The 14,493-nt window shown below is 42.4% G+C and overlaps 1 protein-coding gene across 1 annotated transcript; it reads left to right on the top strand.

Moving 5' to 3' along the window:
- The first annotated feature begins 2,795 nt into the window (after positions 1 to 2,795).
- On the top strand, positions 2,796 to 12,335 carry LOC121532038 (prosaposin receptor GPR37-like). Its single transcript, XM_041837684.2, has 2 exons — positions 2,796 to 4,401; positions 10,724 to 12,335. Exons 1-2 carry the CDS (start codon positions 3,340 to 3,342, stop codon positions 11,555 to 11,557), a joined length of 1,896 nt encoding a protein of 631 aa, XP_041693618.2. The 5' UTR covers positions 2,796 to 3,339; the 3' UTR covers positions 11,558 to 12,335.
- The last annotated feature ends 2,158 nt before the right edge of the window (positions 12,336 to 14,493 follow it).

Here is a 14,493-nt window from a genome sequence, read left to right on the forward strand (position 1 = left end):
GACCCCCCACTCAATCAGAAAGATTTCTGGCTCCCAGGTGTCTTTTATACAGGTAACGAGCTGAGATTAGGAGCACACTCTTAAAGGGAGTGCTCCTAATCTCAGCTTGTTACTTGTAGAAAAGAAACCTGTCCACAGAAGCAATCAATCAATCAGATTCCAAACTCTCCACCATGGCCAAGACCAAATAGCTCTCCAGGGATGTCAGGGACAAGATTGTAGACCTACACAAGACTGGAATGGGCTACAAGACCATTGGTGTGTTTATTCGCAAATGGAAGAAACACAAAATAACTGTCAATCTCCCTCGGCCTGGGGCTCCATGCAAGATCTCACCTCATGGCATTGCAATAATCATGAGAACGGTGAGGAATCAGCCCAGAACTACACGGGAGGATCTTGTCAATGATCTCAAGGCAGCTGGGACCATAGTCACCAAGAAAACAATTGGTAACACACTACGCCGTGACGGACTGAAATCCTGCAGCGCCCGCAAGGTCCCCCTGCTCAAGAAAGCACATATACAGGCCCGACTGAAGTTTACCAATGAACGTCTGAATGATTCAGAGGAGAACTGGGTGAAAGTGTTGTGGTCAGATGAGTCCAAAATCGAGCTCTTTGCCATCAACTCAACTCGCCGTGTTTGGAGGAGGAGGAATGCTGCCTATGACCCCAAGAACACCATCCCCACCGTCAAACATGGAGGTGGAAACATTATGCTTTGGGGGTGTTTTTCTGCTAAGGGGACAGGACAACTTCACCGCATCAAAGGGACGATGGACGGGGCCATGTACCGTCAAATCTTGGGTGAGAATCTCCTTCCCTCAGCCAGGGCATTGAAAATGGGTCGTGGATGGGTATTCCAGCATGACAATGACCCAAAACACACGGCCAAGGCAACAAAGGAGTGGCTCAAGAAGAAGCACATTAAGGTCCTGGAGTTGCCTAGCCAGTCTCCAGACCTTAATCCCATAGAAAATTTGTGGAGGGAGCTGAAGGTTCGAGTTGCCAAACGTCAGCCTCGAAACCTGAATGACTTGGAGAAGATCTGCAAAGAGGAGTGGGACAAAATCCCTCCTGAGATGTGTGTAAACCTGGTGGCCAACTACAAGAAATGTCTGACCTCTGTGATTGCCAACAAGGGTTTTGCCACCAAGTACTAAGTCATGTTTTGCAGAGGGGTCAAATACTTATTTCCCTAATTAAAATGCAAATCAATTTATAACATTTTGGACATGCGTTTTTCTGGATTTTTGTTGTTGTTATTCTGTCTCTCACTGTTCAAATAAACATACCATTAAAATTATAGACTGATCATGTCTTTGTCAGTGGGCAAACGTACAAAATCAGCAGGGGATCAAATACTTTTTTCCCTCACTTTAGATGAATGGATGGATGGATAGATGCCAAAATAAAGGTAACACCAACATAAACTGTGTAAATAGGGCCCACCACGAGCCAGAACAGCTTCAATGCACCATGGCATAGATTCTACAAGTGTCTGGAACTCTATTGGAGGGAGGCTACACCATTCTTCCATGAGAAATTCCATAATTTGGTGTTTTGTTGATGGTGGTGGAAAAAACGCTCATCAAACCATTCAGTGACCACTCGTGCCCTGTGGATGGGGGCATTGTCATACCATGGGGGCATAGCCAAAATAATGGCCAAAATAATGGCCTGCCCAGCATTTTTATACACGGCCCTATAAATGACGGGATGGTAATTGCTTAATTAACTGACTGTATATACAGTGAGGTCCAAAAGTATTTGGACAGTGACACATTTATTGTTGTTTTGATATTTTCATCCATTTCAGTGAACCGTTTAGAAATTACAGCACTTTTTGTACATAGTTCCCCCATTTTAGGGAACCAAAAGTATTTGGACAAATTAACTTATGTGTATTAAAGTAGTCGAAGTTTTAGTATTCGGTCCCATATTCCTAGCAAGCAATGACTACATCAAACTCAACAAACTTGTTGGATTCATTTGCAGTTTGTTTTGGTTGTGTTTCAGATTATTTTGTGCCCAATAGAAATCAATGGTAAATAATACATTGTGTCATTTTTGAGTCACTTCTATTGTAAATAAAAATATAATATGTTTCTGAACACATCTACATTAATGTGGATGCTACCATGATTACGGATAATCCTGAATGAATTGTAAATAATGATGAGAGAGAAGATTACAGAGGCACAAAGATCATACCCCCAAAACATGCTAACCTTACCTCTCACCATTACCAATAAGAGGGGAGGTTAGCATTTTTGGGGGGTATGATATTTATGTCGCTGTAACATTCTCACTCATCATTATTCATGATTCATTCATCATTATCTGCAATCATGGTATCATCCACATTAATGTAGAAGTGTGGAATAGTATGCTGGTGTTTTTGAAATCCCTGACACCAGGGGTACATGTTTAGTGCCACAGAAAAAGACAATGAGTGCTTGCTTTCATGACGAGCGCCCCAATATGCGCAACCGTGAAATGCGTTTTATGCAAGGATCCTGAGGCCTGTCATCTCCAGGGCCCTATCCCTTGATGTGTACAGTGATATAACATGACGTCATGTCATTGGCAAATTCTTTATATTTGTGAGTCCTCTCAGGTCCTCACTGGAGATCAACCTCCTGCGAAAAAAGAAACATTTATTATATATTCTTTACTTATTTCAAGGAGCGGCAAAGTTGTCTGAGGTGGTGATGCTGACTGATGTAATGTGACAGATTCGGGAGGCCTCCAGGGGAGCCCTTCTCTTCTCTGTTCTCTCCGTGATGCTCATATCACAAGCTGTGTGCTGCTCCAGACGGAGCTTGGCACGTCCCTGACAATAACGCACTCCATCTCGGACTCTGGGCGCCCAGGACCTGAGGGTACCAGTAACTGCCCATGGCGCTATTCGGACATGCTACCTCACCAGGAAACTGCAGACTTTAGACGGCTATGATTTGGATTTGGAAATGCGATCTTAAATATTTTACAATCTGTACAATCTACAGAGTGGCAGAGCCGAGATTCAAGGATACTTCCTTCACATGGTTAGGAAATAACAGTTGTTGAACTTCCCTTTGGCGCAATTCTGCAATAATACGAAATGCTCTGAGACCACGTTCAATTCTGAGAAGCACCTGTCAATTGCCTAGTGCACATTATCTAATTGGACAAGGATTTGGCAACTATGGAATTAAGTTGTCAAAGAACAATGTTTCAAACTTGTGAGTTGAGGTTTGGCGTTGGTTCTGTCGTCTCCGATGTGGTAGCCTAAACATCAATGGATACATCAATTTGGAATACAAGTCCCTATTGTCGCGTGTTTCAGGATAAACAATGCTAGTACTACTATTGAGATTACTGTGCTTTTCACTTTGTAGCGAGGTTGTTTTCACTCACATACACGGGGAGAAGACAAAGACACATTTTACTCCTAGACATGAGTATGCCGTCGCTAACGGGAATGTACACAAAACCAATAGTAGCCAGAGCTGGCACTCGGCGTATGGCAGAGTTGTCAACGAAATGGACAGTAAAAGGGTGCATACCTCAACTGCATCGTCTTGGGATGTGGTTAGGTCATGGGTGGATAAAAGGAATGGGACTTCATTTAATATGAAAAGAGTTATGAATGAAAGAACAATAGTGCGCAAAAGCAATTCGTCAAATGGAACCGAATATGTTACGTTACTCGAGGATGAAGAGTCAGAGAGGCGCAAGGTGGAAAAGTTGGACACAGAGAAGCATGCAACCATGGAAACGCGGGATGGTGTATATGGTCATTTAACCCCCTCCATGAGACATAAGCGAGGAGGACACCACCATAACGAGCACAAACGGATCTGCAGACACAAAAGAGGGACTATAGGCCGTCGGAGAAGAAATGTGAAGGATGGCAGTAAAACAGAGAACAAAATAAGTGAGCCAACCATTCTGTCAGATGCGTCTTTGGATGCACTGCTGACCATGTGGGAACCGCTGCCTAAACCTATGGCCCAGAACCAGTCAACAGACTTGCCATTTGATGCCAGTGATTATGAACAGTTCACTTTGCCAGACCTCCAAGACTATACCCCACTAATTCCTCTCAATCCTCAAACAAAGAGAAAATATGTCAAAAACCCCTTTTACCCCATAACAGCAGAATCATATGGGGCATATGCGATCATGATCATTTCAGTCATAATTTTCACTGTTGGAATAATTGGGAATATAGCAATCATGTGTATTGTGTGCCACAACTACTACATGAGAAGTATTTCAAATTCTCTTCTTGCCAATCTCGCCCTTTGGGATTTTGTTATCATCTTTTTCTGCCTGCCGATGGTGATATTCCATGAACTGACCAAGAATTGGCTGTTGGGGGAGTTCTCCTGTAAAATCATCCCCTATATTGAGGTAATGTCCACAAGCTATTGTGTTACTTGAGTGAGTGTTATGATTGGGTGTTGAAGTGGGGTCCCTGTTCAAAGTCTGCTGTCAATAACTCTCTCTTCCTTGTCACATCTACATTCTATTCTGCTTGGTATGTACTTCATACAACATGCAATGATCTGTGCGCAATTGTGTGCACAGCCTGGTCTCATAAACTAGACATAACATAGTAAATGTAAATCTGACACAGCATTTAGAATATGTTACATTTGGTATGGTTACATAAAACAGAAGGTTGCTTAAGGTAAAAAATAAAGGAGGGTGATTGGTTGGGCGTATAAGGCGAAGATCTAGCAACCCAAAGGTTGCGTGTTCAAATCTTATCATGGACAATTTGAGCTAATTAGCTACTTTTAACCACTTACTACATTTGAGCTACTTTGCAACTAGAATGTTAGCTAACCCTTCCCCTTCCCCTAACCGTAACACTTAACACAGGTAGCCTAGCGGTTAAGAGCGTTGGGCCAGTAACCGAAAGGTTGCTGCTTCGAATTCCTGAGCCAACTAGGTGAAAAATCTGTCGATGTGCCCTTGAGCAAGGCACTTCATCCTAATTGCTCCTGTAAGTCGCTCTGAATAAGAGTGTCTGCTAAATGACAAAACATTTTAAAACACTTTTAGCTAACCCTAACCTTAACCCTTTAACCTAGCTCTTAACCCTAACCCCTAGCCTACCTAACATTAGCCATCTAGCTAACGTTAGCATTAGCCACCTAGCTAACGTTAGCCACAACCAATTAGAATTCGTAACATATCATATGTTCGTAAATTCGTAACATATTGTACATTTTGCAAATTCGTAACACATCAAATAAATTGTAATTCGTAACATACCATAAAAAATTGATGATGGACATCTACAAATTAATACATACCGTACCAAACGTATCATATCATACTAAATGGAGTGTTCGGATTTACGTACAGAACAATACAAAATGCTCTGAGACCAGGTTGGTGTGCAGTGTACCAGGTTTAGATTACTTGTTCTCCAATGTCACCTCAACCTGTTGTTTCAAACTCTTAGTTGAGCTGTCACTGGCTAGATACAGAAGTAAATGCCCCTAAAGCAACTTATGCTCAGAGATAGGGTTACAGTCCTACTTTCCCTACAGTCTAAACAATGAGGCAGTGGTCTGAAACTCACTAGGCCTCAGTAATTACTGCACAGACCCACACCTATTATTGCATCAGTTTACCATGTCTGTTTCAGCCGTAAGGCAGCTCTTTTGTCAGTCATCTATTGTAAAAGATACAATGGTCAAATTAGGTGATGAGGGATCACATAGACATTGTGCAGAGCCTCTAAAATAACATGTTTTACAGAGTTACACAAATCTAAACACACAGTACAGTATATATATATTGTAGCCATAGCATAGGTAACTAAAGGGTCTGTATTAGCACACTTGTTACTACATACTGCATGTCACATGTGATTTGAATGCTGCAGGACGATATTATGAAGAGAAAAGTCTGTTATTGACCCTAGGATCTATTTAGACAGGGAACAGTTTGTACACAGTTTGTACACAGTTTACAGGCGTCATCGACAGGTCCTAGAGAGAAACTTTTGTTCCAATCCAGCACTAACATACCTGTTTCAAATAATCAACCAATCATGGTCTTTCATCTAGATCACAATAAGCTAAATCAGGTGTGTTAGTACTGGGCTGGAACAAAAGCCTACACACCCACTAGCTCTCCAGGATCGGAGTTGGAGAAGCCTGAGTAAGAGGATTCAATGAAGATGCATTGTGCCGCTTTCTACATTAAGGATTAATCTGGCAGCCCAGGAGTTCTGCTGATAGAACTGAGCCGCTTTTCTTACAGGATATCCACCTTTCAAAAAAACAACATTAGTTGGTTATATCACCTGCTGTCTAAATGGAACCCAGCCAGACGCAGGTGCAGCTAGGGACAACACCCTAGATCAATGTTCCCCAACTGGCGGCTAGCATGCAGAATTTGGTCCGTGGGTGGTTTTATTTGCCTCCCCCCCCAGCTTTCTGAGCAAAATAATAATAAGGTTTTTTGTTTTTTTTGGGACATAAAATAATGTCAATACACCAGGAAATCAGCTCCAAGTGATTTTAATTTAAGAAATATGTTCCTAAGGATTCTCACACATAATAGAGAGACACGTGATAGTATACAAATGTAAGCAAGGTTTAAAACTATTATGTTTTATTCAAACATTATATCTGTATGGGCTTCTTGCAGTCAATTTGTAGTCTACAAATTATTTGTAATTATGTTCCGGCCCCCTGACCATCCGCTCAAGAAAAACATCTGCCCTCGGCTGAATCTAGTTGATGATCCCTGCTCTAGATCTTATGCATTCCAAGAACTTGGAACACCTTATACAATTTGCAAAACAAACTGTGATTGAGGTCACAGCATTAAAACTATGCACCTCAACAACTATGCATTTTCTTGGTGAAAGTAGCTTTGTTTGGAATAAACGCAGATGTGAAGAGATTGGATGAGTATAATCAACACATTGACGGACCCACCTTGTCCTTGATAGGCTAGGTGCAATTTTCCCTATGGTTTACACCTATCCAATCCTTTCAGATCTCCACGAGTGCAAAACCCTAGGGCTGGGTGTACCTGTCTCTGTGTTTTATGCAGTCCAATCCTCTACTCTTCTACAGACCTCTTTGACTTAATCTCCTGCCTTTTACCAGTCAGTCTGTTCTCACAGTTGCGGAAATGTACTTCATGTAAGATGGATGAATGTTGCAAGGGTTCACTATCGTACTGTGGGTCCTGAGTGCCTTTCATGGGAAATGTGTGAATTATTTACCCGGAGAAGGAAGCACACTCCTTTTAGAAGAGGAAATCATCTAGATTAAAAAGCTTCTATGGGTAGCTAAATTCATCTGTCCGGGCGTACATATTGTACATAATGACAACAAGACAGATAAACCACCACACAAAGACCCAAACAATCCAAATGAGTGACGCTGTATAAAGTGTCTGTAAACTGCTTAGTGACAGTGTTTGTAAGTCCAATTCTATGCCAAACATTTAGATTTTACATTTTAGCAGACACTCTTATGCAGAAAGACTTACAGGAGCAATTAGGGTTAAGTGCCTTGCCCAAGGGCACATTGACAGATTTTTCACCTAGTCGGCCCGGGGATTCAAACCAGTAAACCTTTCGGTTACTGGCCCAATGGCCTTAACCGCTAGGCTACCTGTCGCCTTGTAGGCCATTTTAAAACCACAGTCCCAGACCTAGCACTTGAAGTCTCTTTGAGTTGCCTGCCTCCATGGTAAAAACATTGAATGGATAGCGGTAGCGGCATCCTAGTTATGCTAAGCGACTTGGTAATCAAGCATTTAATGGAGCGTAATTACAGAAACAGTGGGGACATTAATTCTAATGGCTCCTGTGGCAACTGAAGTACCTTCAGTCACATGAAAATGTGTCATTATGGACACAGAGGTGACAGAGGTTAGTTACACGAGGCCTGCCCGCCACTATTGACATACAGTAGCCCTGGGGGAAAGCTGTCATGTTGACAATGATGGCCAGTGGCAAGTGTTTGGCTGAAAGTGCTTAGTCTTGACAATACAGTGAAGCGACATGAAGCAACAACAAATGACCAAGACCCTCAGCTTAACGCTTTACACATGTGGGAATTGGCCTATATGGATAGGGCTAAATTGTAATGTTTCTTACAGAAGAAGGAGGAAATGCATAAGCATGGTAGGCGGCAGGTAGCTTAGTGGTTAAGAGCATTGTGCCAGTAACCGAAAGGTCGCTGGTTCTAATCCCCGAGCCGACTAGGTAAAAAATCTGTCGATGTGCCCTTGAGCAAGGCACTTAACCCTAATTGCACATGTAAGTCGCTCTGGATAAGAGCGTCAGCTAAAGGAATTTTTTTTAAAATAATAATAAAATAAAAAATTGGTAGCAATTGAAAGGGAACCGTTTGGAGATGATGGGAAAATTATTAGACCAAAGTTGAGGACACAAGACTGAATCCAAACATTCCACTGTTGATTTTATATGCCATTTACATTTATGGTACTTTTCACCGCATTTGTTGATAACGAAATCTGGAAATACTCTGTATACATTCAGTAACATGATAGGAATATTCCTGGAAAATGTGGGGTAGGTGCAACATAAGACAAATAAATGACAAGGATTTAAGTGAGAGGTCTAACGGGTGTCTCCAAGTGGCCACACACCTCTCCAAAGTGTGCACTGTTCCTAAGTAATTTCAATGATCTTTTATGACTCAAAGAAAAGTCTTCAACTATAAGGTGCTTTTCTTTAGCTCTCCTAGCTGTGCCGTTGAGGAACGAGCAAACACACTTGTAGTTGTTTTGTTTTGAACACAGCGCTGCATCCCCGCCATCACACAATTACTGTTGTTGTTTACGCAATCCAAAAACACTCACTCACAATCATTTGAAAGCTTGTTATATTGCCAACATGACTAGCTAAGTTATAAACTATGATCGTACAGTGTTAGGCTTTCAGAAGGCAATTCAGAGAAACAGATCGTAATTTTGGTGGGCATACTGTAGAAAGGAGTCATGAGTGCATTCAGGTGCGTGTTCTGCAGAGAATTTTCTTCACAATAGACAAACAAAGGCTCATTCTGTTCAGAACAACCCAGGGTATGACGCCATGTCATCTTGTAACTGTACATTTAACATAGTGATCATAAACATTGACATGACATGAGTTTTATGACATGGAAATGTGAAGTGCACATTTGAACTTAGGGTGTCTGGCTTGCTTGTATGACATCAAAGCGGTATTTATTATAATCATCAACGTCTCAGCTTTCAAAGTACATAGAGCCCTCTTAATTTACAGCATTTCCCTCACTCAGACAATTTTTCTTTTTCACAACAGTTGACCAATTAGAGGGAGGGATGGGGTCAACTTCTTGTCACATAGGGGTGCTCAAATTAAGAACAGCTGTCAGTCAAAACCCATACAGCGCTGTGAATTGCACAGCCTGAGCTCTGACGTAATTTATAGCATTTTCCTGTACAGCCACTGCATTCCAATTGAAATGCTTATCAGTGCCCAAATCTGCAATTACATACAAATGGTGCTGTATGTGAAGTGCAACAGATCTCTCTCGTTCTCTCTCTCGCTCTCTCTCTCTGAGGCCAGAAGGACCAGACAGATCAAAGCCTGCCTCTGTACGTCTGACAGTACTCATGGCTTCTCTGGCTCAGGCACTGGCTCCTGTGTTTATAGCTTCCTCGGCCAAGGCCCCTAAGGAGGCAGTCACAATGATCAAGCCTAGCAACAAAACAACATAACACTACTACACGCTGTAGAAGACAACACTGAACTTAACACTCAATGTTAAATGCACATTTGTCTCTGAGTTCTGTGTGTATTAGCGTGTAAGATTTGGGTGAAAAAGCAACCCCATTTGCAGCATTTTTGTGGTTGTATTATGATAGCAAAAAATTTTAGCATAGTGAAGTTCTGGGTGTAGGGATAGAGATATTGCATTGAGATATTAATCTCCATGCCTCATGGTCTGCAGTTTCTATTCATGTTATTTAATCATGAATATGAGCTGGCTCTCTTGCCAAGTCCATAACTCGATCAGGCTAAGAAATTAGAAAACAGCATACTGTAACCATCGAGGACTACAATTGGGCTCCCTTGCGCACAGCACGATATACTGTGCACCTTCTTTATCACGTTACAAAGTCATCAATATTATAAGTTGTTGCTCTAAAAATAAATGTGAGTCTAAAGATCACCCTTTTGGCATCCACCTGTAGTCTCCCCACTCTTTAAAACAGTATCACTCATAACACATTACTCATGGCTACTTTCAAACATCTCAGTATGGGAAATTAGGATCTAGTGTGCGATGAAGGACGGAAAAATCTGTTTGTCATTTATTAAAACAAGTGTGGACCTTCGAGTTCTCTATTAACAGAGCTGTCAAAACATAACCTCTTTATGGATGACTTCTCTCCCTCTCTCTAAACCTGTTGATGTCTAGATTACTGTGCTGTACCATTGTCATTCGAAAATTGTTCCAAGCGGTCTTTAAAACACGGATGGTTTACAGTGGACACATTCTTTTGATCTTTTCAGAGAGCAACATGGCTCTGGGGCCTTGGTATTTTATCCAGACTTCCCAAGGTGCATTACAATAAGGAGAAGTATCTGGAGACTGGATACATTTTCTATACTTGTTTCTCAATCAATTGTTAATGTGGAGTAATAACACATCAACTGGATAGTATCTTACCTTCTCCTCCCTGATCTTTGTCCTTCCAGGTCGCCTCCCTCGGGGTTACCACCTTTACCTTGTGTGCCTTGTGCATCGACCGCTTCCGCGCTGCCAGCAACGTCCAGATGTACTACGAGATGATTGAGAACTGTGCCTCCACAGCCGCCAAGCTGGCCGTTATCTGGATCGGGGCTCTCCTATTGGCCCTGCCAGAGCTCCTGATTCGCCAGTTGGTCACTGAAGATGGCTCGCCTCCGGATGTGACGCCCTGCCAGCGCTGCGTGGTTCGTATCTCCACCGAGCTCCCCGACACGCTCTACATGCTGGGCCTGACCTATGATGGTGCTCGCCTCTGGTGGTACTTTGGCTGCTACTTCTGCCTGCCCACGCTGTTCACCATCGGCAGCTCCCTGGTGACCGCCCGTAAGATCCGTCAGGCCGAGCGGGCCTGTGTGCGCAGCAACAAGAAGCAGATCCACCTGGAGAGCCAGATGAACTGCACGGTTGTGGCGTTGGCCATCCTCTATGGCTTCTGCATCATCCCTGAGAACATCTGCAACATCGTCACCATCTACATGGCGGCGGGGGTGCCCAGACGGACCCTGGACATTCTCCACCTGGTCAGCCAGCTGGTGTTGTTCTGTAAGTCGGCGGTGACACCCGTCCTGCTGTTCTGCTTGTGCCAGCCCTTCAGCCGGGCCTTCCTGGACTGCTGCTGCTGCTGCTGTGATGAGTGTGGCCCGCCCAGGTCTTCCACCACCGCCACCACCAGCGAAGAGAACGAGCACGAGTGCAACACCACCGACCTGGAGCTTTCGCCCTTCAGCACCATCCACAGGGAGGCATCCTCCTCCTACACCACTGCAGGGACCCACTGCTAAGAAGTGTCAAAAGGTCATGACCTCCATCAGAAGTTACAACTGCCCTGTGAAGAGGTCAAGAGGTCGGACTGTAAACCTATTGGGCTGGTTTCCCACACCCAGATTAAATTTACTCCATTGAGAATGCTTGCTAGTCAGGGGATAGGCTTAATCTGAGTCTGGGAGACCCTTACAGTTAGGATTAGTAAATGTTTTATTCCCAACAATTTAGGAATTTAATCGATATTCTGGATAGAGGACACACCCTATTCTAAATGTTCACTTAATTTCCTGAATTGACTTTGAATTTAATTGACGTAAACTCTGGTGAACATATGTGTCTCGGTTTACTCAAGGGCAGAGTTGTGTATACATGATAAACTGTCCATTTGTTTACAGAAACCATACGGAAAGAAATACATATGAATAGTTCAAGTCAACATTTTGAATTTATAGCAATTTGTTTATTAACTCACCAGTATTTTCTCTTTTTGAATTTGCACTGAAATCTTACCATAATTATGATAAAAATGTTGGGTTATCATGTTTAAAAATATACATATATTATGTTGTCTCTTTCTGCTTCCAGAGTGTCTCAAATGGAAAACAATATATTGAAAATGGCTGGTCGTAGTGTATTGTGTTTTGCTGATAATGGTGATTCTTGTGAATCAGTTCAAAGTTATGCCTAGCTCCCTTGCTATGTAAGTATATTATTCAGTCTGTATTTGATAGCAGAAAACTGTACGATACACTTCAGTCAGTCAGTAAACTTACTGGAGTGGTGTTTTTTTTTTTATCTCACTTTAATAAATAAATAAATAAATAAATAAATAGTTTGACTGAATGTTTCTTTGACAAAATGTAAATTATTCGGTACCTTCATATAAAGAATAAACAACCCACTTACTATTTAGGGATTCATATACCCTCTATCAAAACTGTTAACCATTATTTATAATTCTACTTGATCGTTTTGTCTTGGGGAACGAAACATATGTGATAATATTCTCCAGAGGAGAGTGGTTTCCTGATAATGGCTGGTTAGCTCTCAGAGAGGGGGAGCTGCTCATCTGGCCACCGTGACATCATCACTATCCACTCCCCAGAGTACACACAGCAGCCCTTGTTTCCCTACCCGTCGCCAAGGCAACCTCAGGAATCTACTTCTCAGCTGTCTCTGTAACTTCATGGTCGGCCGAGTGGCAGGGAGTCAGGTCAGATGCTAGGATGGATGGAGAGAAGGGTTCACGGCATTGGACTTAACTAGGGTATGGTAAAACTCATGCATTTCTATGAAGATGGTCTGTTATGGTCGGTTGTTGGCTCCCTAGAGCTCATTTCAGACGTAAGCCTCACTAACTGCTAACCAGAATGTTTCTGGCTGGTTCAGTTCAGCCTTCCTTGTATATGTATCCCTTTTCTGAGGCAGTGGACATTTTTTTCCTTTGAAAACAGTTTCCTAGGATCATGTGAAGATTGAACATTTCTGGAACATGCTCGACTTGAATGTCAAGCTTTAAAAAAAAATATGGTCAAGAAACATCTGTGCTGATAGGAATGGCATAGATGGACAAAATCATATATATATACAGATGAAGTCGGAAGTTTACATACACTTAGGTAGGAGTCATTAAAACTAGTTTTTCAACCACTCCACAAATTTCTTGTTAACAAACTATAGTTTTGGCAAGTCGGTTAGGACATCTACTTTGTGCATGACACAAGTAAGTTTTCCAACAATTGTTTACAGACAGATTATTTCACTTATAATTCACTGTATCACAATTCCAGTGGGTCAGAAGTTTACATACACTAAGTTGACTGTGCCTTTAAACAGCTTGGAAAACTCCAGAAAATGATGTCATGGCTTTAGAAGCTTCTGATAGGCTAATTGACATCATTTGAGTCAATTGGAGGTGTACCTGTGGATGTATTTCAAGACCTACCTTCAAATGCAGTGCCTCATTGCTTGACATCATGGGAAAATCTAAAGAAATCAGCCAAGACCTCAGAAAAAGAATTGTAGACCTCCACAAGTCTGGTTCATCCTTGGGAGCAATTTCCAAATGCCTGAAGGTACCACCTTCATCTGTACAAACATTAGTACGCAAGTATAAACACCATGGGACCACGCAGCCATCATACCGCTCAGGAAGGTGACGTGTTCTATCTCCTAGAGATTAACGTACTTTGGTGTGAAAAGTGCAAATCAATCCCAGAACAACAGCAAAGGACCTTGTGAAGATGCTGGAGGAAACAGGTTCAAAAGTATCTATATCCACAGTAAAACGAGTCCTATATCAACATAACCTGAAAGGTCGCTCAGCAAAGAAGAAGCCACTGGTCCACAACTGCCATAAAAAAGCCAGACTACGGTTTCCAACTGTACATGGGGACAAAGATCGTACTTTTTGGAGAAATGTCCTCTGGTCTGATTAAACAAAAATAGAACTGTTTGGCCATAATGACCATCATTAAGTTTGGAGGAAAAAGGGGGTTATTTACAAGCCAAAGAACACAATTCCAACCGTGAAGCACGGGGGTGGCAGCATCATGCTGTGGGGGTGCTTTGCTGCAGGAGAGACTGGTGCACTTCACAAAATAGATGGCATTATGAGGAAGGAAAATGATGTGGATATATTGAAGCAACATCTCAAGACACCAGTCAGGAAGTTAAAGCTTGGTCGCAAATGTGTCTTCCAAATGGACAATGACCCCAAGCATACTTCCAAAGTTGTGGCAAAATGGCTTAAGGACAACAAAGTCAAGGTATTGGAGTGGTCATCACAAAGCCCTGACCTCAATCCTATAGAAAATGTGTGGGCGGAACTGAAAAAGCGTGTGCGAGCAAGGAGGCCTACAAACCTGACTCAGTTACACCAGCTCTGTCAGGAGGAATGGGCCAAAATTCAACCAACTTATTGTGGGAAGCTTGTGGAAGGCTACCCGAAATG

Source organism: Coregonus clupeaformis, unplaced genomic scaffold (genome assembly GCF_020615455.1).
Source record: "Coregonus clupeaformis isolate EN_2021a unplaced genomic scaffold, ASM2061545v1 scaf0073, whole genome shotgun sequence".
Classification (NCBI taxonomy): Eukaryota; Metazoa; Chordata; class Actinopteri; order Salmoniformes; family Salmonidae; genus Coregonus; species Coregonus clupeaformis.